This window comes from Vulpes vulpes, chromosome 13 (genome assembly GCF_048418805.1).
Source record: "Vulpes vulpes isolate BD-2025 chromosome 13, VulVul3, whole genome shotgun sequence".
Lineage (NCBI taxonomy): Eukaryota > Metazoa > Chordata > Mammalia > Carnivora > Canidae > Vulpes > Vulpes vulpes.
The window spans coordinates 7,455,630-7,483,133 of NC_132792.1; the positions used below are offsets into that span (position 1 = coordinate 7,455,630).

General features: G+C 52.3%; 1 protein-coding gene across 1 annotated transcript in view; it reads right to left on the reverse strand.

Moving 5' to 3' along the window:
- Nucleotides 1-1,714: 1,714 nt before the first annotated feature.
- The window catches only part of CCN4 (cellular communication network factor 4), a 38,241-nt gene continuing 12,451 nt past the window's right edge, over nucleotides 1,715-27,504 (reverse strand). The window contains exons 2-5 of the mRNA XM_025993477.2: nucleotides 18,115-18,394; nucleotides 11,401-11,661; nucleotides 7,750-7,943; nucleotides 1,715-6,117 (exon numbers count right to left, since the gene is read on the reverse strand). Of these exons, the coding sequence (XP_025849262.2) occupies nucleotides 5,818-6,117; nucleotides 7,750-7,943; nucleotides 11,401-11,661; nucleotides 18,115-18,394 (1,035 nt within the window). The 3' untranslated portion in view covers nucleotides 1,715-5,817. The remainder of the gene's footprint in view (nucleotides 6,118-7,749; nucleotides 7,944-11,400; nucleotides 11,662-18,114; nucleotides 18,395-27,504) is intronic.

Here is a 27,504-nt window from a genome sequence, read left to right on the forward strand (position 1 = left end):
TATCAATAAGCCTGCTTTTAGCTGCTTCCTCTCCCTTTAGATGGGACGGACCAAGAAATCCACTTTGTTAGTATTGTGTGAAAACCAAGAGTAATCTGGTTTAGCACGGAAATCTGGAAACATTCTTTGCAGAATATAATACATCAAAACATACATGGGCTTGGTACCAGCTTTTTCATCTCCTAGGAAGTCATTTTTGGTCAGTTCTATATTGGGAAAGAGCCCAGATTCAGCTGGATCTTAGGCTTCTGAATATGTAGGATGCTTTGGCATTTTCATTTCATCAGGGAGGGGATTGGGAATGTTGGCATGTCTGCCATATGCTTTTTTACCTGCATAGTAAAGTGCTCTGGCCATTTCCCCCAAATCCTATTTTCCCCAAATTTCACCCACCTGTTATCATCAGAAATCTCTCCCAAAATCTACACATTTATCTTACTCTGGGGCATTTATAGGACTCCACGATCTAACTTCCAGTTTTGAAAAAGCTATGCTTCAGGATAGAAGTGTTCTTGGAAAGAATTCATGTGGCAATTATACTTTTATTGGAATTGACTCGCCCCCGCCTTTACTGTAATAGCATAATGTGTTTGGGGGGTAGTGGATGAGGGGGATTTGACCAGAAGGCATCAAACATGTTTTTCACTCCATGCATTTAGCCATATGCACATCTGTTTACTTAGTCGAGTATGTGCTATGTGCTGCACTGGGTTTGAGAGACAGAAGAGTATGGTACCTTTCTTGCCTTAGAGAAGCAGGGTGTTTAATCAAATTATAGCATGTAGCAAAGACATAAAATAAAAAATTTAAGGGATTAAGTAGCATATGATTAAAGTAAAAAAGCATTCAACTGAACATTGATGACACTTTTTCTTTATATTTGCTGCCGTGAAATAATAATCTAAATAAGTAAAATATACTGACACATATGCAGACTCCAATTTTTACTATACTGTTGCTGATTATCCTCCATTCATAAGGACACTGAAAATCAACCAGTAATAACCGGTTTTGTTAAGCACTGGCGGTGTGCCAAGCTCTGTTGTAGAATTTTGCACACCATCTGCATTTTACTCATCCCATCATCACCACCACCAAATAGATATCATCATTTTCTGCAATTCACGGCTGAGGAAATTGAGGCTCTGATGAGTTCAGGGAGGAATTCCAGTAAGGAATAGAGTATAAAAAGATCCACTTGACTCCCAAAGTCAGAGCCGTTTCCATTTTATCCCAGAACCTTCCTTACACTCCTCTCTATTCCCACTGATTCCTAAGGGAGCTGGTAATAGATATCCACCCTATCCATCGCCGGATGCTTATCCAGCCCCTGACACGTGCCACGCACTCTGCTGGGCCCAGGGCATGCAGTCATATTCCCTGACCTCAAGGTATCCACAGTCTAGCTGGAGACGGAGGAAGGCATTGAATCAGTGAGTGAATGAACCAACAAACTTTAGCATGAATGCTAAAGTCTCCATTTTATATTTATGGGCGGTGTCTCCCAGCCTGGACCCACTTGTAGTGCTGATCTTCTGTGAATCCCAGAATTCATACTTCTGAGCTCATCTCCACACTTCTAGCTATTTTTATTACCGTACGTAAAATATCTAGGGCCTACTTTCCACCATCTGCACATTGATTGTACGTACTCAACGCCCCATCATCGCGCATCATGACTGAATGTGCGAGAAAATCCACCAAATCCAGGGAGTGATTTTGCTGATGATTTATTGCTTGAAGGAGAAAAGCATAAACAGGGAATTTGAGCAATGAAAATCCTTCACATTGAACAAACATGGTCCACACTACACAAATCATGAGAAAAATGAGGGATGTTGTAAAACACGACAGATTGCCCAAGTGCTCTTTTCCCTCTATTGGGAAATTCCAAGACATTCCTTCTTTTGTATTTTTTTAGTCACTTGCAAAAATGGCGGTAGGAATACTTAAATAGGAAGTCACAGTCTGAAAGTAGATATAGACACACACACACACACACACACACACACATATACGTATATGTGCAGAGATACACAGTTGACCATTCCGACCATTCATGAGTCCCAGCTGTGCAGGCTTATTGCAGTTACTTTGGATCAAGATAAGTCTTTTAAAAATCAGTGACCTAATTCGATATAATAGTCAGAGGCTACATTGCTTCCCCATTATCTCTAACACAGTACAATGTTAATGAAATTATGTCAATCATGTCATTCAAATGTGCCTTCTTTGCTCACTCTCTGAGTCACTTTGAAATTAACGTTGCAGTTAGTTTATTGTTATTGTTATTGTTTTGTTGTCAATAAAGCATCTCTTGTACCTTTTGATTGAGGGGGGCATGTTGACTGGGCTTAGGGTCAGGAAAGATGGCTCAGGCGTAAGACTGACCCTGGTTTGCAATCCTGGTCTGCAGTTCACTAGCTGGTAAGACACTGAGCAAATAACCTCACCAAGCCCCAGGGTCTTATCTCTAAAACGGGGAAAGGATTATAATGCCATATCTCACAGGCTTGCTATGAGGAATAAATAAGGCACAGCAGTGAAGCACCTAGCTCTGGCCTGGCACTCAGTGATGCTGCCAAAATGCTGAGGGTAAAGGTGCAACAAGAAGCAGTGGTTTGGTGAATGCGGGTTTCCTCTCTCTCCCCATCTAAGCCCGCCAGAGAAATTTCACTCTCAGCACTAACGTGAATTTCTTCACCAAAGGTTAACAAATCTTTGGCATATCTTTCCCTCGTCTGGGAACATGGAGTTACAGAGGCCTGGAGAGACCATCGATCTCATCTACTCGGTGCCTCTGCCAAGGAGACACTCTGTTGGGGGTCATTCAGGCTCTGCCTGGAGGCCTCCCCAAGAACAAGGCCCAGTGAAGTAAGCTGGGATTTGGGCTCCGACTTGTTTGGGCTCATTTCTGAGCCTCTTCGAATCTCAAAGCTTTCCACATACGAAATGGGGATGAGAGGCTTATTCACAGTTGTCGTGATAATTAATAAGATGGTTTAAAAGTTAGCAAACAGGATGACACCAATCAATAAAGGGACATTTTTGGGACGCCTGGGTGGCTCAGCAGGTTAAGTGTCTGCCTTTGGCTCAAGGCGTGGTCCCGGGGTCCTGGGATGGAGTCCCATATTGGGCTCCCTGTGAGGACCCTGCTTCTCCCTCTGCCTGTGTCTCTGCCTCTCTCTCTGTGTGTCTCTCATGAGTAAATAAGTAAAATCTTTTAAAGAAGTAATAAAGGGACATTTTTGCCTTGTGATTATTATTCTTAACTTTTACAGAAGTAGAGTCACACCACTGCAGAGCGATTGTGGCTGCTAGAAAGATCTTCCTTACATTGGTCCCAAACCTCCTGCCCCTTGACTTCAAAACATGGAGCTAAGACTTCCCCTGCAAAGGACAGGTCCCTTTCTCAAAACGAATACCAACTGGGACCACCCCGGGCCAGTCACTCCCAGGGTAATCCCAGATTCCTCCCACCCGGCTTCCTAGGATCTTGGAAGCTATGCTTCCAAATTGGGATGCAAACTCAGTAAGAACCCAGGAGCTCCTGGGTTTCTGCTGAATATCAAATGCAGTTAGCTGTCATCTGGTCCTCGTCATTTATAGACTTCAGGTAATTTCACTTCTAGGAAATCTAACATAGATCCACACATGGGCTTATAGGAGAGCCTATTCTTGGGCTGAATGCTCTATACACAGGAATTTCTTTTTTCAATGAAAATATACATTTCTTTAAATATTAAATGTCTCGTTCCCTAAGGCACTTAAAATAAGACTTGGCTGATGAGAATTAGATTGGCACCTATCTTTGGAAGAAGAGCGCCTCTGAGTAAAAGTAGGAAACCAAACACAGCTTCTTTTATTCATCAAACGCATGTTGAGCACCACTGTATGCCTTGTTCTGGACCAGACACGTGGGAGGATATAGTCAGGAGGGCACATTTCCAATCCTCTTGTCCTATTCTAGAATCCCTTTGCACACCACACAGAATTCCCCCAGGAAGAGCCCACGCATCCCTCATCTGCAGCGTTGGGTAGACAAAAATCATCTTTTAAATGCACGATGAGAGCTGCTTCTGATTTGAGGGAGGGGAGGATCCACAGGAGATTCGTGGGTTTTTGTCTAACCCATATATTTCGGGGTGCTGGGGCACCTAAATTATCTGAAAGTCAGATCCTCTTCTCTTGGGAAAGGAGCCAGAGACACAGTAAAAAGAGTGACAAACAAGAGTGGGAAGTCAGTTGTGCGACATTATTTTCCTGCTTGACACGTTTGGAAGCTCTAAGAGTAGGGACTGTACAGTGGGTTAGAAAGTCAGCCCGACTTGGGTTAGAATCCGCACCTGCCCGGTCACCAGCCGAGTGGCTTTGGTCAAGGCTCCATACTGCTCTGAGCTTCCATCGCACATTTGTAAGAACAGAAGTAATAACAGGTGCTTTTCAACATGATTGCAACGTTTCTCCACGAGCTAATGCGTGTAAAGCACTGAGAACGATGTCTGGTACACAAAAGGTACTAAATAAAAGAATTACAACAGTAAATATTTATATGCTACTAATAAGATAAATAATAGCCTCATTTCCACTCATCACAACTTTCTGTTCCTTTTAGGCTCCAACCCCTTTTGTCTTTTAATCCCTGTTAAATATGTTTCTGTTTCTAAACAACTGGTGAGCCTCTGTCTTCACACCAGAACTGGGTCGACTGGGTCGACAGACCCGAAGTCTGTAGAAAGGGTCTGAGGTGTCCTGGGCCTGGGATGTGACCCTACCCTGCTGTCCCAGGGTGATGCCGAGTGGATCCACTTCTTGGTTTGACACACATACAGCCTGCAACCTGGTTCGTTATTTCAAGTGGGTCTGGCCCGGACAACAGCTGGGTCTCCAAAGGCTCTGCAAGAGCAGAGGAATGTCCCTGGATGCCATGCTCCGGGGTCAGAGGGACCATCCTAGGGTCTTCACCAACTCCCATGAACCCCCAAGCAGGGGAAGGATCTGGATGAGCGGCAGAGCCGGCCAGTGGCTGGGTGTCCTGTTGGCCCCAGCAGACCCATGCTATGGTCCCTCACTTCTTCTGAAATTTGGCTGACCCTGCTCTGACCCTGGAGTATTGACGGGAAGCTTTTCCCATGAATAAGAATGAAAGTTATCAAATTGCATTTGTGAGCGGAACGAACCCAATTTGTACCCTTTATAGTGCAGGGATGAACCACGAAGCCTGGGCTAATGAACACAATTTTCTACCAAAAATCAAAACCAGGCAACCATTCACCTCACTTGGCAAATATTTGGTGACCTTAGGGTGCACAGATCCTTGGAATCAGAGATGCTTGGGTGTGCTGTGGTCAGAACTGTCGATTAGCGTGCCCCTTGGCACGGCCCAGACTGTTCCAGTATCCTAGATCCCATATGTCCTTCCGAATGGAGCCAAAGAGTCTTGTGGTTTGGCATCTAGAACGCGAATGAGTGATACTAAAGGCCTAGCTGATTCTGCTCCTCGGGACTCGGGCGACATCCAGCAGGATTTCCAGTGACTTGGACAGGCGTGGGTTTTGTCCAGAGCAGCTGGAGACAGGCACTTTCTCCGGAGCATATGCAGAATGCTGCTAAGGTGGGGCCTCATAGTCTGGGCCCCAGCAGCACCGTAATGAGTCATTCGGGGGGGGTTGGAGACAGGACAGGGGGCCAAGGATCTGGATCAGAATGGTTAGAAGTCGGTGGAAAGTGGACAGAGAAGGCTCAGCGGTGGGCCTTGGAGGACTGGCTGCTTTGCAAACGCTGGGCCAGGCCCCACGCCCTGTGTTTTGTGCCTGCCTAATCGGCAATTTCTGAGAAGTCAGGGTAGGATTCTAGGTCAGCGAAGATATCGTTGGGATTCCTACAACTCAGGTTGCAAAAGCAAGCATTAATCCACAGGATCTGGCGGGAGAAGCCGGGCCCATCGGGACACTGGAAGGAGACATCGATGGTCTTGGACTTGTAGGGGATGCAGCACCTGTCATCCGTGCAGACCCCGCAGTACTTCGGCCGGTAGGAGCGCGTGCTGCTGCAGCCGGCGAGGGTGAAGTTCGTGGGTGCCTCTGGCTGGTACACGGCCAAACACTTCTTCCCTTCCTGCAGGAGAGGAGGTTTCAGTTGGGATGCTCAGAGGGTGAACAGCCACCTCCCCTCCCTCCAAGCCCTCAATTCTCCCTTTGCACTCACCATGCGAGACCACCCCAACTTTCCTTCAGGGCCGCGGCATATTCAAGCTCGGAGGGAGCTCCCCAAACGCGGTGCCCCCCAGCCACACTACGGAGGAGTAATTGCGGACCTCACAGGGCACTGCCCTGCCTAGGTGGTTCCTCGCACCCCGCAACGTCCTCTTGCCTACATTTTCTGCCTTGACAATGCCCGGGCCTCTGTCCCAGTCTTACCAACACAGATGCCTGGGTGGCTTCTCCAGTCCACCCAGCTAGTGAGTGGCACAGCCATGACGGGGCTCCATGATTGGGAGATGTGCCTTCCCTAACCTGCTCCTCCTTCTCCACCTCCCCTCACCCCAAAACCTCTCACACTCACCCTCCTCATGCAACTTGTTCAATCAGAGTGCATTCTGAAGAGCTAGCACTGTCTCTCCAGGAGGATACAGGCCCGTCAAGAGCAAGGCCCTTTCTGCAACTCTACAGTCTTTCTGTGCCTGGTACACAGTAGGCACTCACTAAACCCATTGCTCAAATGGCTCTACTATGTACCGGTGCCACCAGCACTGGGGGTAGAGCAGATCCAGGCTACATGGGGCCCGAGGCTCAAACAGTTTGAGGAGCCAGCTCAGGTTCATGAAAACAAACCCAACATTGGAGTGGGAAGCATAGGCCAACAGCCAGGACTTGAGTTGGCTTTGAGGTAGACCCACATCTACCTCGGGTGTCCCGGGCATTCACCCGGCTTAGGACCCTTATGCTCCTATTTCTCCCGCTGCTGGGGACTTTTCCATTCACGCTCTCACATCTGCACCAAGCACCAAGAGGGCCAGCACAGCAGAGGTCACTGATCAGAGAGGGAGCCGAAGAGAGAAGGGAAGAAGGAGAAGGAGGAGGTGGAAGGATCCAGTTGGTTGGGACAGAGATACTCGGAGAAGGGGCAGGGGACAGCAAGCGAGGAGGACTCGTGGGAAGCTGAGATGTCTTGTCTACCAGGCACCCCTCTCCTCAGCAACCCCAAGAAACCATCAGTGCTCCAAAAATGGAGTCAGCACTGAGTTTGTCTTTTCTTTTCTGTGCAAAGCATATGACCGGTGCCGAGACAGAAGCAAGGGGGCCTTGAGACAGGCAACTCGGACCCATTTTTGACTACGATATGCTGGATCCTCTGTTTTATGGCCTTGGACTCCCCGAAGCTGGAGGAGATGTCTGAGACCCAGCCCACATTTTACTGATGGGGGGCCTGGGGCTCAGAGATGTGGAGATTGGCCACTGTCTTGTGCAGTTAGCGGCAGTCGGGCATTTGACGCCAGCTGTCCTGAGCCCTATTTAGAGCTCCCCGACTGGCCAGTGCATCTGTGACCTCTGTACCTGTGGGTGTGGATGGGGACAGGAGCAGACAGGGGTGACAGTCGGTGGGGGGGTCCCTCAGCATCACCACAGGAGAGTGCTTCGTCCCATTTTACAAATGGCCCCAACGGGGACATTCAGGGACCAGGTTTCAAGCTGGGCCTGTCCGTCGGTAAGTCCAACATGCCTACCCCACCCCGGAAGGCAGACTGACCTTGATGTGTAGACGGATGTCCACGTCACAGGGCCGCAGGTTGCAGAGGCGGCTCTCTTGTTCAGGCCAGCACCGGCTGTTGGCGTTGGAGATACGCGTAGAGACCCCCAGGCCACAAGTGGTAGAGCAGGGGCTCCAGGGGCTCGTGTAGGCTATGCAGTTCCTGTGCCAGGGCTCCACCTCACCGGTGGCCGCTGTGGATAGGGACCAGACTCCCCGTGAGTTTCCAGCCACTGTCAGCCACTCTCTTCCCCACCTTCAGCACACACAGGGTCAGGGATCCTGAAGCCCCAAGAGGAGGCAGGTGGGCTGTCCCCATCCCCAAAAGGGCGGGTTAGCTTCTAAGCAGCATGGGTTCCCCAGGGAGAGGAGGCCTCTACTTCTCCAGAGGAGAGACCATCTTTACAGACAGGTGGACCTGAGTGCAAATCCTGCTCGACCACCTATAAGCTGTATGGTTCCAGATAACTCCCTCCTGGGCCTCAGTGTCCTCGCTGGAACGAAACATCTGTCTTCCACGGCTGGTGTGACAATGAAAGGACCTGTTTATTGAGTATATAACAGGCATCTGCAAAGGTGCTGGGATTTGAAGAGGGGAAGGTACTGTCCCTGCCCCTGTAGAGCTCAAGTTTATTTGGAGAAAATCCGAGGGAGTGTCTATACTCTAGTACCTGATACCTAACCTGGGTGATGCTGAGGACTTGATGGTTAAGGACACACACAGGCTTTAGGGTCATGTTGCCTGGTTCAACTCTGAGCACCACCATCTAGTAGCTGGGCAACTTCCAATAGCCCCCAGCTCCATGCCTCAGTCTTCCCACCTGCAAGGGGGGTTGGCAAGAGCATCTCCCTCTGAGGGCTGTGGACGGAAGAGATGGGTTCATGCACATGAAAGCCACAAGCCATCCCTGGTGCTTAGTAAGTTCTCGGGCCTTGCATAGTTTCTTGACTGTCAACTAAGCACCAAGTCTTGGATGGTTCTATTACTATACCGTCCCAGCTTCTAGAATGTGGTGAGTGCTCAAGTATTCTCTGAGTAATGAAAACATGGATGGAGCTACAGACAGAGGCAGGTAAAAAGCCAGTAAGACAAGGGACAGATCCCACAGAAAGATGGCACAAGACAGCTAAGGGAAGGATCCGAACAGGACGCCAGGCCTACCCTGACACACATGCACACATGCACGCAGGCAGGCAGGCCCGCAGGCGCACCCGGGAGACAGAGAAAGGAAGAGGGGGAGAGGAGGAGAAACAGATGGTGGGGCAGGGGAGAAGGAAGGGGGGGAGGGAAGTAATGGGGGAGGGGCAGAGAGGAGGAAAGAGTAAAGTAGGAAAGAAGAGACGCCTAATAGAATCCAAAGGAGGACGGAAGGGGATGGGTCAGCGCTGGATCGCCTGCGCCCCCAAGTTAGCAGGTGTGCAGGGAACAGGGGTGGATGAAGGCCGAAATGCGTGGGTGGGAGAGGGGAGCTCTGAGAGACAGGAGAAAACAGGGCAGAGGAGAGTGGGGCTGGGATGAGCTGGGGGGAGGGGTGTGAGCGTGGAGGAGGGAGGGATTTGCCTAGGAGGATAAAAGGGCTTTGGTTTCTGGGTCGCCCACTCGCAGGTGGGGGCTCTGCTTGTACTGGGTCAGAATGGGGTCACTGGGCCAAGTACAATCTGAGGACAGCCACTGCCCCATCCCCCGTGACCCTCGAGTGGCTTTGCCAGTTGGGGGGTGTGGTGGACCTGCTGCCTTGGGGACAGAGCTTTCCTTGCCACCCCCTCCGTGGACACGGGATTGCTTCTTCATGGGGCCGGCTCAGCCCCTGGGGGCCACCCAAGTGCCTCCGGAGATGCTGTGCACCCCTGAACTGTGGGGAGGGGCAGGACCACCCTCCTCCCTGGCCTGGGCAGACCCACTGCGGACACAGAGCCTGGGGGCAGGTCTCCTTGCACCCCCTCCTTTCCTGAAACACTTCTTCACTTGGCTTCTGCACAACCTCTTTCTCCTGCTGCCATCCTGCCTCTTGGATTCATCTTTCTCAGCTTTTTTCTCTCCCTCACCTTAAATGGTGGTGTCTCCAGGGCCACACTTGTGGCTCCCGGTGATTTTGTTCCCCCAGGGTACAAATGGCAACGTCTGGGGGTATTTTGGGTTGTTACTACTTGGAGGGCAGGTGCCACTGGCATCTAAGTAGGTAAAGGCCAGGGGTGCCACTAAACACCCCACGATGCACAGGGCAGCCCTCCCCACAGAGTCCTCTCTGATTTGAGATGTTGCCTGTACCAAGGCTGAGAAACACTGCTCCACAGGGTCTCCCCGAGCAATCTCACACACTTACAATTAAAAAAAAATTACCAGTACCCTTAGAACTCCCAAACTCCATTGCTATCTCTTTACTCCTTCATGTCCACTTTCCCTCTAGAACTATCCTCATTGCTCCTGGTTTTCCTCTTCCATTCCCCACCTTCTGTCTCTGTTACCCCTCAAATGTTAGCCCTCCCGGAACTCTGTTGCACTCTACCTATCATCTCTGGGCCATCCTACTCACCATGAGCAGCCCCAGGTGCATGACTTCCAGACTTCTCTCTGCCCCACCTCCCCCTCCAATGCTGCCCCATTGGATGCTCCTCTGAGTGATGCCAGAGCTGGGCCCCTGACCTCAAACTCAACCTGTTTCAAACAATGCAGATGTCCTTCACCCCCAGCTTGTGCTCCTCTTGTTTTCTCTCCCAGGTCATGATGAGCCCTGGGAATCACTGTCTACCCCTTTCTCTCCTTTACTCTATGCAGTGGATTAATGCTATGACCTCAGTTTTACTCCTCATCCAGTGCCTCTAGCATCTGTCCCTTCCTTGCCACCTCCACTGCCACTTCCCTAGATCAGATCCTTATCGACCCAACCACCCACCCACCCGTCCATCCATCCATCCGCTTATCCATCCATTTGCCCATCCATCCATCCATCCATCCATCCATCCATCCATCCATCCACCAACCATTCATCTGCCCATCCATCATCCATCCATTCATCCATCCATCCATTCATCTGCCCATCCCTATCCACTCATCCATCTATTTGCCCATCCATTCACCTGCCCATCCATCCATCCATCCATCCATCCATCCATCCATCCATCTGCCTATCCATCGATATGACGAGCACTGATTTGGTATCTCCTAAGTGGCTGGCATTGGGCTACTCCAGTAAGCGGTGGTAAAAAACAAATGGGCCTGTCCCTGTCCTCCCTTTCCAGGGCCTGGTTTACCTGGCTATAGCCTCACCTGTCCACCTATCCTCCATAGTAAGGAGGAAAGCACCTACTTCCTCTCCCACCTTGCACCTTGCTTCCCATCCTCTGCGACCTGCACATTCACCCTTCCCGCATCTCCCCACCCCTCCCCCACTGCCTAATCCCTTAAGTAGGATAACAATGAATCCCATGTATCTGGCTTTGTTCTTTATAAAGCTTTTCCTCATTTTATGTTGGGAAGACCTCATAGAACAGTTGGAGTAGATGGAGAAATAGGGTCCCTTAGGGCAGGTAGCTTTGCTGAGGTCACCAGCTAGTTGGTGGTGGTCTGGGGGCTGGGACTCATCGTATGAGGCAATCACAGAGGGTCAAGGCCCTGCCCTCCCCCCTCTCCACCCCATCCCCCACACCCACCGAGAGCACCAGTATGGCGCTGTGCTGTCTTGCGTGGCCTCCTGGCATCGTGGTCACACACCCACTGTTGGCAGCAGCGGCCAGGGATGCTCACTCGCCGGGGGCGATGGCACCAGAGGCGCGGAGGGCGCACACGCAGGCACAGGGGTGTGCAGCCCACCGCACCGTCCACACACGTGCAGTTGTACTTGCAGTTGGGCTGGAAGGACTGGCCATTGGTGTAGCGCACCCCGTCCAGGACGCAGCCCACGCCGACCACCTCTGCAAACACACGCGCCGCTCGGGTCAGGCCCAGGGACATGGTGCCCATGCAGGGACACCTCCCGCCTCTGGACCTGGCCCAGACCCTGGGAGCACCCACCGTGGGGGACAGGGGTGCAGGCAGGACCAAGCAGGGCCCAGCCAGCCTCTGGGAGTGTGGGGACACTTGAGCGTGGGCAGTGTGGGAGTGTGGGGTAGAGCTCAGCCACCACCCATCAAGTGACCCCCAGGCCCAGAGACTGGCAGGGGTGAGAAGATAAAGCGTGTTCAAGCCACTAGTCTTGTCCTACCCCCGGCACATGGCACAGAGCTCAGTACTGACAGATACCCCCAGGGCCATGGTTCTGAGAAGCGCAGCATAAAAGCAATCCGAATACTTAGGAACAAAGATTCCATTCATTCGGTACATATATTTATGGAAGGTTCTAGGCACTGGAGATTCAGTGGTGGACAAGATAGACAAAACTATGCCCTCATGGAGTTTCCATTGTGGGGGGCGGGGAGCAGAGGAAAGATGAACAGATCATAGAGCGGTGAAGGATACCAGTGCCAAGGAGAACCACAAAGAGGAGGGGCTGCCGGGAGGGGGGGCAGTTGGTGATTAAGGCGGGCACCTCACCCAGCTGATGCCACTTCAGCCAAGGTGGAAGGAGGTGAGGAGGTTAGCTAGCACTGGTGTTGGGCAGTGGGGAGGGGGATCTTCCAGGCAGAGGGGCTGTGGGTGTAAAGGCCCAGGTGGGAGCAGGCCTGGGAGGTTGGGGGGCGATGGGAGATGAGGTGAGAGAGGGCTTCCTTGGTGGCTCAGAGGAAGGCGCAAAGCTGTTGGCACCTAGACCCACAGTGTGGGCTCAACAAGTAACTGTTGATTCAACTATAGGAATCATGCTTCCCTAGAGCATATGACGTGCTGCACAGAACAGGGGGTAAGACAGTGTCAGGAGGCCACCCCCTGATGCAGGCGAGAGGTGGCCATGCTTGGAGCCTGGAGGGCCCAGGAACCCTGAGGAGGGCTCAGCTTCTGGGTATGTTTGGAAAGATCGGCTGCCTGATGGGACGTGGGGAGCAGAGGAGAGGAGTCAGGAGCGACTCTTCGTTCTATGACCTGAGCCCTGGCAGGGAAGAGATGGCTGCTCTGTCCTCAAGGGAACTGGTTTTGGGGTGAGTGGCCTCAAGAGGTCTTCATCAGACATGAGATCAGGGAGTCACAGGAGGGATCTGAGGCTGCTGGGCCTGACCAGAGCTGGCCCCTGGGTGCCATGTCCTGCCTTGAGGACTGTCTGGAAGCATAGGCAGAGAGCTCCCAGGCAGCAAGGGTGCCCACCCAAGGAGGGCTAGTTCGGAATCCACAGTCTGCTGATAGCTCCAGCGTCTCTCCTGGATTTGCCAGCATTGATAGTAATAATAATCCCAGTATCTAGCAGAAGTGAGGGCTCTCTAAGCGCTGTCACTGTTTTTGGTCACCTGACCTGCTGCGTGCCAGACATCCATGCATTGCTGATTTCATCCTATAGGGAAACACCATCCCATTTTCAAATACAGCAAAACTGAGTCTCAGCGAAGTTAAGTCACGTGCCGAAGGCGACATAGCTGGACGCAGAGTCTCAGCCTCTGGGAATGTTGGCGTGACCGCTGTTTTTCCTGGGAGGTGATCGTGCAGGGAGGAGGCGCAGAAAGGAAAGGCGCTACCGCTCACTGGCCATCTGATCTTGTGCCAGGCACCATCTGATATGTTATCTCATTCAGTTCTCCCAGTGACTTCACGAGGAGAGTTTTATTTTCCCCATTTGGCAGCAAGGGAGGTCGAGTGATTCATTAGCTCAAGGTCACCCAGCTGGTGAATGATAGATCTGCACCTCGCTCCCGGGGGATCTCACTCCACAGCCCATTTCCTTCCACCAGACACCAGTAAAGGAGGGGAAATTGGAGAAAAACAAACCAAACCAAAACAAAACAAAGCAGAGGAAGCACTGGGTGAATCACTCATCCTTTTGTCGTGAGTCACCCCCTGACCGCGCCCTTGCTCTGGGAAGGTGTGAGCACGTGTGCGTGCATGTGTGTGCGTGTGCATGCTGATGGAGGAGGAGATGAGAGTGTGCTGAAGCCTGGTGCCTCTCTGCCCCTGTGTGGGGGAACTTTGGATGGACAAGGTGGTACTGGGTGCCTGGGAGCTCTTGGGCACAGTGGCACTACGTGGGGAGGTTTCAAAAATCCTGGTGCCTGCACTGTGCCCCAGAATATGGGACTGGACCCAGGACTTGGTATTTTTGTTACTATTATTTTTTTTGGCCTTTGATATTTTTTAAAGTTCCCCAGGTGAATATAGTTTGCAGCAGTGGCAACCACTGCTTCTGAAACCTACTCCCAGTTTCCTGGGAGTTTGGGGCAGGTGGGGGGAATGGTGGTGGTGCTAGTGGCTCTGAGCAGCCTGGCCACCACAGGCTAGAGCGAGAGTCGGGCATATGATATGCACGATGGCTGGGCCTGCAGCAGAGTCTAACATCCCTTCCTCATTCACTTTCCAACGAATGGAAGGACCGGCTCCTGGTGAAGTTCACCATCTCCAGTCTAATCTCAAACTTCCTCTTACTGAAGGATCTGTAGGAACTCAACTCCTCAGGTCCACCATCCAGATCCTCACTTGCCTCACTCACCTCCCAATGGACTATCAGCTGTGTAGAAGCTATGACAGTGGATCATAGCCTTCTAATAGTCCAACTGTTGCATTGTAGGATGGATGGATGGATGGATGGATGGATGGATGGATGGTTGGATGGATGGGAGGTAAGCTCTCATCTGTATTAGGCTCCCACATCATGTTCTTGGCATCCCAACCACCCAAAGAAGTAGGTATTATTTGCCACATTTTCCTTGATGACAAAACTGACACTTAAAAGGTTAAGTAGCTTGCCCAAGGCCACCCTATTAGTTAGTTATGGGACTGGGATTCGAACTTAGATTGTCTAGTGCCAAAGACCATACATGACCTGTCTACTCCCTCCCTCTTCACACTGGGGAGTCTGAGCCTGGCAGGAGATTGGCCTCCTCCTCTGAGGATGACCGTGGACAAAGCTGAGATAATTTCTACAAGGGAAAGTTAAAACAAAGCAAGAAAACAATGACCCAGAACAGCCGGTCACATTAGAGTCGTTAATGTGGTCCCTTGTTTATTCTCTACAACTGCTTGGGGTTGGTTTGATCAAGCTCCTTAAGTGATGTGCCCAAGGTCACGTAGCCAGCAAATGGCAGAGCCAGCATTCAAAACCCAGGTTTGTCTGCCTGTAAATTGCACGATCCTTCCAGCAAACCACACTGCTCCCAGGCCTGGCCCAGCTGTATTAAATGCAGAGTAATGTTTGTACAACCAAAATAGCCAAAGAGTGTAATTCAGAGGTCACTCTCTGCCCATAGAAGTATTTAGCTTGGCCCACAGAATGTTTTGAAATACATTCTTGGAACATGTTGCCAACATTTACAAATCATACTCAAATCTGGAATTTTAGATTCTCTTGAAAACTGAGCAGAATGGACAAGACCAAGCTCACTTTTCTGCTTGGCCATGGTGGCTGGTGCCCAGGACCTCTGGTAGCCAAAGCCTGCATCCACTAATTTGCCATAGTTCCACCTTTCCCTGAGTTACATGTGCCAGGGTTGTGGCTGCTCATTTTTATGACCTGTCTTGTCTTGGCCTCATTACATACCCATCTTCAAGGACAGGTTTAACCTTTCTTGAGGGAATATCCAGCAGTTGAGTTGACCATTTGCCACAAGACTGTCTAAAGAGGGTCTCTTCTTTCCCTTTCCCCTGCTGGACCCAAGGTGCCTTCCTCTCTGTGGCCATCAGACCCTAGCCTCTCCTCTTTCTTGCCTTAGGGTCTCGTGAACCCAGATACCCTGGCAGCATTTCTAGGAAGATGTTTGGTAGGATACCAGTGAGTTGTATGTTTGTGTGTATGTGTGTACTCACATATGCATGCGATGTGTGTATCTGTGAGAGTGCACATGTGTGGTGGGGTGGTTGAGTGGTAAAAATCTGCCTGAACAAAACAATTCCCTGTGCAAATAAGTCTCAAAAATAAGAGCTTCTTGTGATATCTCCCATTTTGGAATTTTACGGTGGACGTGAAAATATAAAATCTCGCAGAAGTTCTATATACTTGCTTAACTTCGTTTATTCCAGGGTCTGCAAATCTATGGGACCAGGGAACCATCGGCAAGTGTAATACCTATTAATGTCTGTGGACCAGATTTCTTTCCAGATAAAAGGAAAGGGAGCAGCCTGAGTGGCTCAGCGGTTTAGTGCCACCTTCAGCCTAGGGCCTGATCCTGGAGACCTGGGATCCTGGAGACCTTCTCTGCATGGAGCCTGCTTCTCCCTCTGCCTGTGTCTCTGCCTCTCTCTCCTTCTGTGTCTCTCATGAATAAATAAATAAAATCTTAAAAAAAAAAAAAAAGGAAAGGGAATACACAAGGGCTCATAGTGAGGGGAAGCTAAGAGGCTGGGGCGAGTGAAAGCAGGACCCAAGATACAAAGAGATAAGGGGTGTAGATAGATTGGGAAGGTGGTTTCCCAGGCCTTTGGTGGGGAAGGGCAGGCAGGAGAGGTAGTTTCAGGGTCTGCACAATCTCTGGGTTCATGAGAGAATATCTATAAAGACATGGTGCCAAGCACATAGTAAGATGTCAGTACAGCTTTAGAGATTGACTAGTATGATCACAGTGAACTGAGTTACCTTTTTAATGGCCTTGAAGAACAGCTGTAAAAGGGGAAAGAAATGATGAGACAGTCTCATATAACAAAGGGATTCTAGCGTAGGAAGGCTCAGCCGGATTTCGTCACCTGGGTATGGGGAGAGATTATATGACTACATATATATGTATGCAGTCAGTCTCAAACCTGGGTGTGTGCGTGAGAATCACCTGGGAAGCTTGTTAAAGGTGTAGATACCCACCTTCACTTCTAGAGAATTTTCCTCAGTGAGTCTGGGGTGGGGTTTAAGGATAACATTTTTCACCAACACGTCAGAGGACTCTATGCCAGTGGTGAGGCAAGTTCTCTTTGAGCACACTCTTTTGTGGGGCTAATAGTGAGTCTGAATAAAAGGGAAAAAATAGATGGATGGCAGAGTCAAGGGTGGTTACTTGGAAAGCTAAAGACAGACTTGGTAGGAAAGCTGAAGCATGAATCAATGATTAAAGAGCAGAAAAGTGCTTATGATTAACTGTGAGACACAGGTAGGATTGTCTGACTTGGAATTATGGTCATAACCCTCATCAACCACCCACCTCAGGAGACATAATAGGCCAGCTGAGGATAAGAGACGATGCTCTGTGTGAACATGTCATTGGGTGCATATGGAGTCATAGTTATGGAGAAGTCTTGTCTCAGCACTAGGGGAAGAAAGGCGTTGCTGGGTTTATGAGGCTTTGTGTACTTTTTCAGGAGTTGGGCTACTGTGTCATGAGGCCTCGTTACCTCTCTTTATCATGCTGGGTCATGTATTTTGGGTAAATGCTTAGACGATTCAAGCAAAGTGACTACCATTCCAGATAGAAACACGAGATCAGAAAACCCCTGAAAGGAAGTCTCTGGGAACAAAAAAAGGACATGATAAGGCTCTTGAAGAGCAAAGAAACGATAACAATAGTTGTCCCCCGCAAGCATGAGGATATTATAAAGACTAAGAGTAAAGAAAAAGCAAAGGCAATTGGAACCCTTGGAAAAACAAAAAGCTTCATAAGAAAGAAAATTCAGATATACTATCTGATGCTTCAGTAACATTATTTGCATAGTCATAATATTTTAAGTACTGATTATTGTATAACAAAAAATTATGAAAATAATATTGCAAGTTAGGTGATGTGTCCAGTGGTATTGAGGAGTTAGGTCATCGGCTGTCATATAGGAATACTGATAGATAAAATTGATATTTTAAGCCAATCAAGTTATATTAGAAGACATATATTGTACAGTGATAACTACCAGAAGAAAGGGCTAAAAAAAAGTGTCTGTGGTAACTAAAGGAACATGGGCGTGTAGGAAGGGATGATTGTAGCCTGCTGATTTTATTCTTTTAAGGTTACTGGATTAAAAAAAAACTATTTTATTTAAATTTAGAATATTACTAAAATATCTGGAGTTCGATGAGTTTTGGTGCCCCTGAAAGGCATAGGCATCCACGCTTAGAATGAATCCGTGCTTAGGTCTTTCCCCAGTCCTTTTTCCCCAGTCAACCATGGATATGCCTCCAGGACGGAGAAGAGAGCAGGAAGCCAGGCTCTGGAGGCAAGAAGAATGTAGGTATCCCTCCCTCTTCGGGAAGTTCTCAGCTTCTGACCTGTAATCATGGACTGGAGTAGGGGAGGGGCAGGAGACCGGCCAGGGGAAGGGCTATGGGTGAGGGCTGGAGCTGGAGGTGTGGGGGCTGGCCAGAAGGTAGGGAGGGTCTCACTTACGTGCACACACTCCTATTGCGTACCTCGGGCGGTCCCCACTGTAATCGCAGTAGAGGCCCCGGTGGGGGTCACAGATGGCTGCCTCTGTACAGTTGTCCCCCAGCTGCTGAGCACACATTTTACAGCATTCACAACCGTCTGTGATGAGGCTGACCCCCAGTGGGCAGCGGGGTGGGGACGGCGGGCACTCACATGGCCACTTGCAGAATTGGGGGCGTGAAGACGTATCCTCCAGTGACACGGGGGTGAAGGCCATGGCCGTGGGGGCTGGAGAGAAGGCCTGTGGGGGAACAGCAGAGATAAAGTGCTGCCAGGCAGGGGTTTCAAAGCCCAAAGAGGGCTGGCAATCACTTTCTCATCTTCCTGGTGTTAGAGGTGGACATGAAATTGTTTTCCTATCATGTTTTTGATAACTGGACATCTCCTTTCTCTTCAGTAAAAAGGACCAAGGAGCCAGGAGGTCAGATAAGATAAGCCAATTTCCCCAGTCCCCCTGCTGGAGGTGGCGGGGCCCAGATTCTCTGTCAGAACCCTGGCCACACTAGGCCTCATGTGTGTTTCCTTCCGTCCTGGAACATCCCACAACAGGGGAGGGCACCGAGGTGGTCCCATTTCACAGATGCGGGAGCTGAGGTTTGTGCAGCAAATGTCTCCTGATGAGTCATGTTTCGAGGTGTGGTTTGTATCCCATCACCTTTCCGCCACGGCCCAGAGAGCCACCCTCTTCACTCCAGGTCCTCGGGAGCTTGCAGAGCCAGGTGATTCATATTTGGCAGCAGGTTTTAGCCAGCTGACCTATCATCATCATCATCATTATTATTATTGCCATTGTTGTTCTTATTATATCTCCTCTGAGCCCCAGGAAAGGCTGCGGTGGGGTGGCAGCAGGTATACAACCTCAGAGCCCCCGGCCACCGGCTCTCCCTAACCCTGTAAAGGGGAGTTGGGCCTAAAGAGCCATCCCTGCACGGAGGAACAGGTAGACAGAATGGGAGGGTGCTCTGGGGTGTCTGTGAGTTTATGAGTTTCAAGCCACCTGTATCTCTGGGAGCCAGTCACCTTCCCACCCCGTCTGGCTGCCTCCCTGAACCCCTATCCTGGACCCTCGCTCTTTGCTCGGGAGAAATGGAATTGCCTGAGGACAGGGAGTGTGCAGCCCGCTTCCAGCCACTGACTCATCCACAGTGTGGTCCCTGCTGGGGAGCATCCTGTCCAGGGCTTCTCGACCGCGACTCCAGAATTCCAAGGTCAGCAGAGGTGGGGCCAGGGCTTCTCGAAGGCCCAAGGAGGAGCCACCTCCTCCATCTCGAACCTGAGAAGCCCTGCTCCGCGGAGCTCAGAGATCTGCATTTGATCCCTGGAATGACACATGCTGACATATGCTGGTTCTTCTTCCCTTTTGTCTGAGGAGGAAGCTGAGACCCAAGGAGGCAGAGGGACACGTCCAGGATGACACAATATGTGTCAGGACCTCGACACGACGACTCTCGTAACTCTCATTTCTACACCCGTTACCTTCGCCCTCTGTTAGCTGCACAACAAACGATGGCTGGCCTAGCTCAGAGTCTCTCTCAGGTTCTAGGCATTTGACAAAGAGTTTAAAAATTCTCTGATTTTGGAGAACCCACAGCTTATGGGAGAGACAGACATTTTAAATCAGAATGCAAAAATTACGCAGGGGGCTGGGCATCCCGGGGGAGCCCCTGGAGCTCCCTGAAAAGTCAGCGCAGGAATCCCTGTGCCTCAAGGGGAGTAGAGTCCACCCCTGCACACTTGGCAGTGAGGACCAGCAGCCAGGAGGCATGATCCAGGTTGAGGGGTTGGAGTCCTTGGGCTCTCGGTTATGAGTCTGGCACATGATATGCACCGTAAATACTGATTTAACAAATGAAAGGCCCTTGAAAATCAAACAGGCAAACCTTGATTTGAAGCTTTTGTCACCTCTGGGCTTGGTTTCAGGGCTCCATCAGTGCCCACGTCTTTCTTACCGCAGGATCTCTGGCATGAGATTCTCTGTGGCCAAAATGTCCTTCCCGCGTCCCTTCATCTGGGCAGGGCCACTCAGGCTGCACCTTAGAGACCTCCCCAACCCTCCCAGCCCCGGAGCACATACTCCTGGCTGCTGCCCCGAGAGCACGTGGCATGTGCTGGTCACATTCTGCATACTTGGCAATCAGACCTTCGGGAAACTAATGCAGCCCATGGGGATGAGGACGGCGGGGGGGGGGGTGCGGGGGGCACACAGTATCTGGCCCACAGCATGGGGGCCTCTCCCCTCCTTCCTGCCTTACCCTCTCCTCACTGGGGGCTTCTCTGCGAGGCTGGAGTCAGAGACCCGGGCCGGCCAAGGGAATCATGCCTGTGGTCCCTTCCATTGGTCATGGGTGACATGGCTTGGCAAAGCCCTGCTGGCAGGGACCCAAGAGCTCTGGAGGTTGGCAGTGCTGGCCCATGTTCACCTGGGGCATGAGCTTCTTGCCCTACTCGCTTTTCCTCAGATATACAATGCGACGCAACAAAACCCTAGGCCCTTAATCAATAAAACCAGCCCGATGCACACACTCATGCACGCCTCTTCCTGACTCTGTGGAGAGAACTTTCCTCATCATTCTGTGACACTAGAAGGCTCAGAGTTTCCTGAGCACCCATGGACTGTCTCTGACTGGTCCCCGGGCCCTCAGCATATATATATTCTTGGCAGAGGAAATAGAAAAAGCCCTGTCCTCCAGGAAGCCTCCCATGCCTGCCCCAGGGTGTGTTAGAGGGGCTCCCTCTCCTCTACGTTGTGAACTGTGGAGGCCTTTCTTCTGCCTGTGGGCCTGACACACGGCCCCCAGCCCTCACCGGGACTCTGTAAGTGTTTCCTAGTGGAATGGCTGCAGGGGGATTGCCGACTCCAAGGGGCTATGTATGGTGTCACTTGGTACTCAGGACCTCCCATCCTGGAACCTCTCCTCTCAGCTCGGATTGAATTTGAGCGGAAAAAAAAAAACAAAAAAAAAAAACCATGGGACCTGAGACAGTCAGCGGTGTGTTCCTTCTGTGTGGCCTTAGACAAGCCTCCTAACCTTGCTGGGCCTCAATATCCCCATCTGTGATAGGGCTGCAATAATGTTCCCCTCTAGAAGCTGTGGGGAGGGTGATGGGCTCCGTGTGCAGACACACTAGCAGGCCGGGCACATGGCAGGTTCTCCAAAGCATGACTTGTCCCTTGCATTTCTTTGTGTGTGTGTGTGTGTGTGTGTGTGTGTGTGTGTGTAGGGGGGGGTCCTCCTCCACCCCCACAGGGCTCAGCACAGGGCTCTTGGGGTTGGGCCCTTTGAGCTGAGCTGGGATGGGCTGTAACCAGCCAACCCAGCAGGGACCCCGTGGTCACCATCTATCCTGGGGTCTCCAAGTTAAAGCTCCCCAGAAGGAAGCCTCCTTTCCAGCACCTTCTGGGAGCTCCTTAGGGGGAGCTGGGGCAGCCAGGAACCGGCTCTGGGCAGTCAGCGGGGCCTGGCCCTTGCTGTTGCCGCCACCTGCTGGTGGGAAGCCTCCTAGACCTCCGCCCAGAGAAGAAGGCAGTGGGGGCTGGTGCAGGGGGCACCAGGGATTCCTGGGCTTGATGTGAGACCCTTGAATCCTTGCTGCCTTGGCCTGCGTTGTCGCCACGAGGGATAGGACTGCAGCTTATTTCTGATGGCGAATTCTCTGTGTGTGTGCGCATGCGGGGAAGCAGAGGGGTGCCCTCAGGGGCGGACAAGTGTAGTTGGAGAGATGCGCCTCGACTCTTTCATGCATTCTATGGACAGATGCTTAGTGAACCCCTACCCTGTGCCAGGCTTTGTGCAAGGCTTGGAGGAAGCAAGGGTGCAGGAGATGCAACCAACAGGCCTCGTGAGCATGGTAGTCGTGACTCAGTGTGACCAGTGCTATAAGGATGGCGCCGCACATTCATGCAGCCCCTTTCATTTGTTCACTGGGTCCCTCAACACACCTCTAATCAGCTCTCCCTTTGTGCCAGGTGCTTTACTAGGTGCTGGCCAGGCAGTGAGGGGGGGTACAGTGGGGAAACGAAGCCAACCTGTAGGAGCACAAAGGAGGGGTGGCCATGTCTGCTGGGACTGGAGAGGGCTTCTCAGGAGGGTGCTGTGGGAGGAATGGAATAGTGAAGGGCGAGCAGGAATAGGGCAGCGAGGAAGGGCACAAGCGGAGGGACCAGCAGGTGCAAAGTCCATGAGCAGGGCACACGTGCTTGTGTCTGGGGGCACGGGGAGGATCGTGGTGAGCTGGTGCAGGGTGCAGGCCAGAGGTGGGAGGAGCTGGAGGCTGGAATAGGCCGCAATGAGGCTGTTGGCAGATAGGTCAGAGAGGGCCCGGAATGCCTGGCTGGGGTCTCAGGCTTTGGGCTGGGGTCTGCGGTGATCATTCGTTGAAGGATTTTAGCAGAACGATCGGGGCAGATTTGTGTTTTAGAAACATCACACCGTGTCAAGTGTAGTCGTCGCCACCTACTGTCCAAGTGACTCTGGAAGTTCACTTTCTGAGCCTTGGTTTTCTCTGTCGTGAAGTGGTGTTCCTACTGCTACATACCCCCACCCGCCAAGGTTCTGGAGCAAGCCCTGAATGAGATCATGGCTACAACTTCTAGCTTGTTCTAGCCAGTTCATTCTGTTGCAGACTGTAGCTCGGGCGTGACCACCAGGCACCAGTCTTGAGCTGGATCTCGGTTACCGTGGCCCATCCTGTGTCCTGCCACAGCCTGTTGGTTGGTATCATGAGCTCCACTTTATAGATGGGTGAAGGGGTTTGTTCACGGTCAACATGTCGTACGTGATAGAATTTGGACAAAATCCCAAACCTGTGGGGTTCATGCTTTTCCCACTACTGTACACGAAGGAGAATTTTCTAATGGAGGGGACTCAGTTGTTCGATAGTGAGTGCACCATCAGTGGAGGTAATCAAGGAGTAGCTGGACAATCATCTGGGCTGGGAGCTGTAGAAGGGGTGCCTGGCCTCAAATCCTATCGCATAGCAGGTGTCAAGAAGCATCCGTTAATAGAATGAATGAGGGGCACCTATTCATTCAGTGGTTGAGTATCTGCCTTTGGCTCAGGGCGTGATCCCAGGGTCCTGGGATCAAGTCTGACATCAGGGTCCCCGCAGGGAGCCTGCTTCTCCCTCTGCCTATGTCGCTACCTCTCTCTGTGTCTCTCATGAATAAATAAATAAAATCTTAAAAAAAATAGAATGAATGAAAGAGTCCAGGGATATTTCCCCCATGACACTGATCCCCCTTGAGGGCAGGAGCCACGTGCCGTGCATTTCCCTGTGCACGTGCACACACACACACGCGCACACATGCCCTTACATCATGGCTGGCATCTACTCAAGGAGCTAATTTCCGAAGCTCCTGCGGCTGATATTGGAGTGTTCGTTATATAGGGAGAGCTTTTATGCCCCGTCCCATACAGATCCCGAGCAAATCACAAGGCAGGCCTACTAATTTACCCCAGGGAGGAGGAAACAGAGGTTCAGAGAGGTTGAGTGACGGCGGTACATGGCCACACAGCTAGTCTGGGATGGGGGTGTGTGGGGGTGCACAGCCAGGATGGAACCAAGCTCGGCCTCGTGCACGAGCCTCAGCCCCTAACTCTTCTGCCGTCTCTGGTCACCCTCCCAGGGTGCTCCCATCACACCCGACCAAAGCCAATGTCCAGAGGCCGGGGGGCTCCGGGAGAGGCTGTAGGATCCCTGAGTGTCGTGTGTGCCCCCTCAAGATCACATTTCATGACCGGTGGGGACCGTAGGCACTCAGGTCCCTGCAGAGGCCAAGGCCCAGCAGCCCAGAGCCCCGTTTCGGGGTCCGTCCTCCTCCATAAACTCCGGCCTGAGCTACGGTCCTGGGGTTGAGTGGACGGGAGAGAACAGGAGCCCATGAGTGGGGCGCCTTGTCCTGCGGGGTCCTTGAGTTTTCCAGCTGGGGGGCATCTCAGCCCTCCTCTCGGAACAACCTGCGGGGCCAAGGAGAACGGGAAGCCCGCGGTTTCCCTTCTGCGGAGTATTTGCCGGTGGGCCCCGTGCTGGACGTGCTTGGAGCAGCGGGCCCAGAGGACTCGCCGTCCTCCCAGAGCTCACTCTCGCTGTGCCGCCTTCCTGGGCTCCTCATTCCCAGAACTTGGATTTCCCTTCCAGGAGCTTCTACAGCCGATATGGGGCCGGGCAGGCGGATGTGTTCACTAACGCCACGAAATGTGCCAGATATGGTGCATTCAGGTGATGAATCCTCATACCAAGTCTTGGAATAACCACCCCAGCCCCACTTAAGCAGTGGGGAAACTGAGGCTTGGGCAGTCTAGGAAGTGGCCCAGAGGCCTGGGCTGTGACGGGTAGAAGGATCTGACTCCACGCTCTGTGCTGGAAGCCTCCGGTTTCCCTTCGAATCACCAGCAAAGCCACAGTCGCCCTCCTACTCCGCACCAAAGCCATCCCCCGAGGTGCATGGTGCCGATGACGTTTGCACCATGTGGCCGCTCCCCAGGCAGGGGATGCTCGATGACATCAGCTTCTGGTAAAACGGCCCGTCCAGGAAACCCAGACGGCAGCTGGGATGTGGGGGTGGTGATGCTGACTTCCTAGGGGGCCCAGTCGGTCTCGGAGCCTCCTTTCCAGTGTAACCCCTGCAACCTGTGTCCCCAAGGGGCCGAGCCAGCCCACTGTGGGTGTCTCTCGTAGGTTCCTCACCGGGGCACCGGCTCCCTGAGAAGCCAGATAAGGCTGCATCTGTTTGTCTCATGCACATTTTTTTTCTCTTGTATATACTCTTACACACACACACGCCTGCAGGAGATGGGCCACCTTGAACGTCCAGGTTAGCATGGCATGTCCACCCGCCCTTTGCCATGACGATGCGTGGGCCACTGATATAAAGATATTGGTTCTCCTTTTCCATCCAGAACATGAGTGGGGCAAGTGCCTCAGCCAGAGCAGAGGCAAGAGGCTCCTCAGACCTTCTGTTCACTGGCTTCCTCAGGAACTCACCCGCATCCCAGGGCACGGCACCCTTGCCCTTCCCGTGGCCGGGGACCGGCCGTCTTCACCGTAGCACCATCCTCATCATGGGGGGTTCGGGGCACAGCAGCAGTGTATACTCGTGCTGAGCTCGAGTGGATGGTCAGGCCTACTTTGGGAGCGCATCCCTGGCCACTCCCGAACACCACGTGTGGCCCGAGGAAACGTCTGGAGCCCCTGTGTCCCAGCTGCGCACTATGGGCCTTTGTCCTGGGCTCTGCTGCCTGACCGGGCTGCGCCCCCGGCCCCCACCAACCCCACCCCATGCCCCAGCCTGTGCTGCTGGACTGAGTGCAGGAACCAGGGAGCTTGGGCCCCTCGCCCATGTTGGGCCCTTGTCTCTGTGGACAACGAGCACAGGACTTCTGTGATGCTTCGTTTTTAAGCTAAAACCTTGTCATTCTGTTCTTACGCCCATTCCCAGCCATAGGTGCTTGGGCAAACCCCACAGAGCACAGAGGGTAGTTCAGGCAACTGGCGAAATGGGAAGGTCTGGAGGCAGCCCTGTGTCTGCCCAGAGAGCCCTCTAGGATCGCCGGAAAGGGACTTTCCTCCTGGGGCCGAGGCTCTTCCGGGAACCCCTGGATGCTTGGCTGACCCTTGGGACACCCTGAGGCTCGTACCAGGCTCCCACTTTCTCTTCTGGTTTTGGAGCCTCTCCCTGCATTCCCCAGCACAGACCGGAGCTGGGCCCAAGCCCTGTCCCCCCCCCCAGGCAGCTCTGCTGGGGTCCTTCCATCCGCCTTGAGCTATCCGAGCCCGGGTGGCTGGGCCCATTCTACAGATGGGAAACTGATCTTTGCCAACGCACTATCATATGGGGCCCATGTTGGGTTTTCTAACAGCGGAAGCTAAGAGGGGAAAACGAAACAACCATTGTTTTGCTTCCCTAGGTGGGTGCCCAGTGCTCCCTCGGCCACAGCCTGGTCTTGGCCAGTCCCAGCTGCTCAAGCCCTGACACCAGCCTCACCAGCTGAACCCCCACCCAGTGACCTCTGCTGACAACCAGGGCAGCCTCTACAAATAGAACCACTTCCCATGGGGGTTCCCACGTCAGAACCACCTCAAGGCCTTAGTAAACACTGATGTGTGGCAGCGGACCCCAGATAGCCTGACTTCGATGCTTCGGGCAGGGTGTGCAGAGGTCGGGAACAGCTGGCCTACCTGTTAGGACACAGGTTCCCGACCCCCCACTTCGAATACTCGCCTTCGGTTCTTCTAGGAGGGGCTGAGAATCTGTATCGGGGCCTGCACCTCTGGTGAGTCTCTGGAATGGGAAGCCTGTCTTCGAGCGCGGGGCAGGGGAAGGAAAGCTGTGGGGGCTCCAGGCTGTCCTCCTCTTCAAACATGTGACTTCCGTGGGTCACCTGCTGACGCCCTGCCCCGCCTCCCACAGCACCATCCACGCAGACCCGCAGGACACGCGACATTCCCTGACTTCACACGGATGCTCTGCTGGGGATCCAGGCTTCGTGCAGCTCATTGAACATGATGGCTTTGCCCTTAGTGTTTTATGAAAGTCACTGGAAGACTTGGAGAAGTAAAAAGGGAGCAGCTCCTCATGATAGGTCTCTAAGGGTCTGCTGTGGTCTGCAGGTGTGTGGCTCCCTCTGCCCCCCAAGTTCATGTGTTGAGATGCTGACCTCTAAAGGTGACCGTCATGGGCGGCGGGACTCTGGGAGGAGGGGAGGCCATGAGGTGCAGCCCTGGTGAATGGTGGGGGGATAGAGCCCTTATGAAAGAGACCCCAGAGAGCCCCCGCACCCCTTCCTCCATGTGAGGACACAGGGACAGGACACCAGCCGCGAGCCAGGAAGAGGCTCCTCATCAGAACATGACCACACGGGCACCACGATCTCCGTCTTCCCGTCTCCAGAATCTGGGAGAAATACATTCCGGTTGTTCATAAGCACCCCTGGGTCTGTGGTATTTCGTTACAGCTGTCCCTAAGCGGATTAAGACAGCGCCAGACACTTGCCCCTCTGGACAGGGACGGTGATCTCGGGGTAAAAGAAACGAATTGATCCCTTCAACTGTACTTCCTATGAAGCAAATGAAAATTAGGGGGTGGGGGGGGTGGGGGGGAAATTAAAGCCCCTGTAGGAAATGTTGCTAATGTAGTTTGGGAGATGCTGTTTAAAGCTGAGTGGTAACTGGATTTTAGGGTGTCTCGCAGCCCCTCGGAAAACGGACCCGGGGACAAGGGAGTTTAACAATTTGACTTGCATTATCGGTTTTCCCAAGAGCACATGGCAGCAGGCAAGGGAGCAGAAAGGGGGAAGCTGGCCGTGGCGGGGAGGGGGCACCCGGGGAACTGAGATGTTGTGCTTGATGATG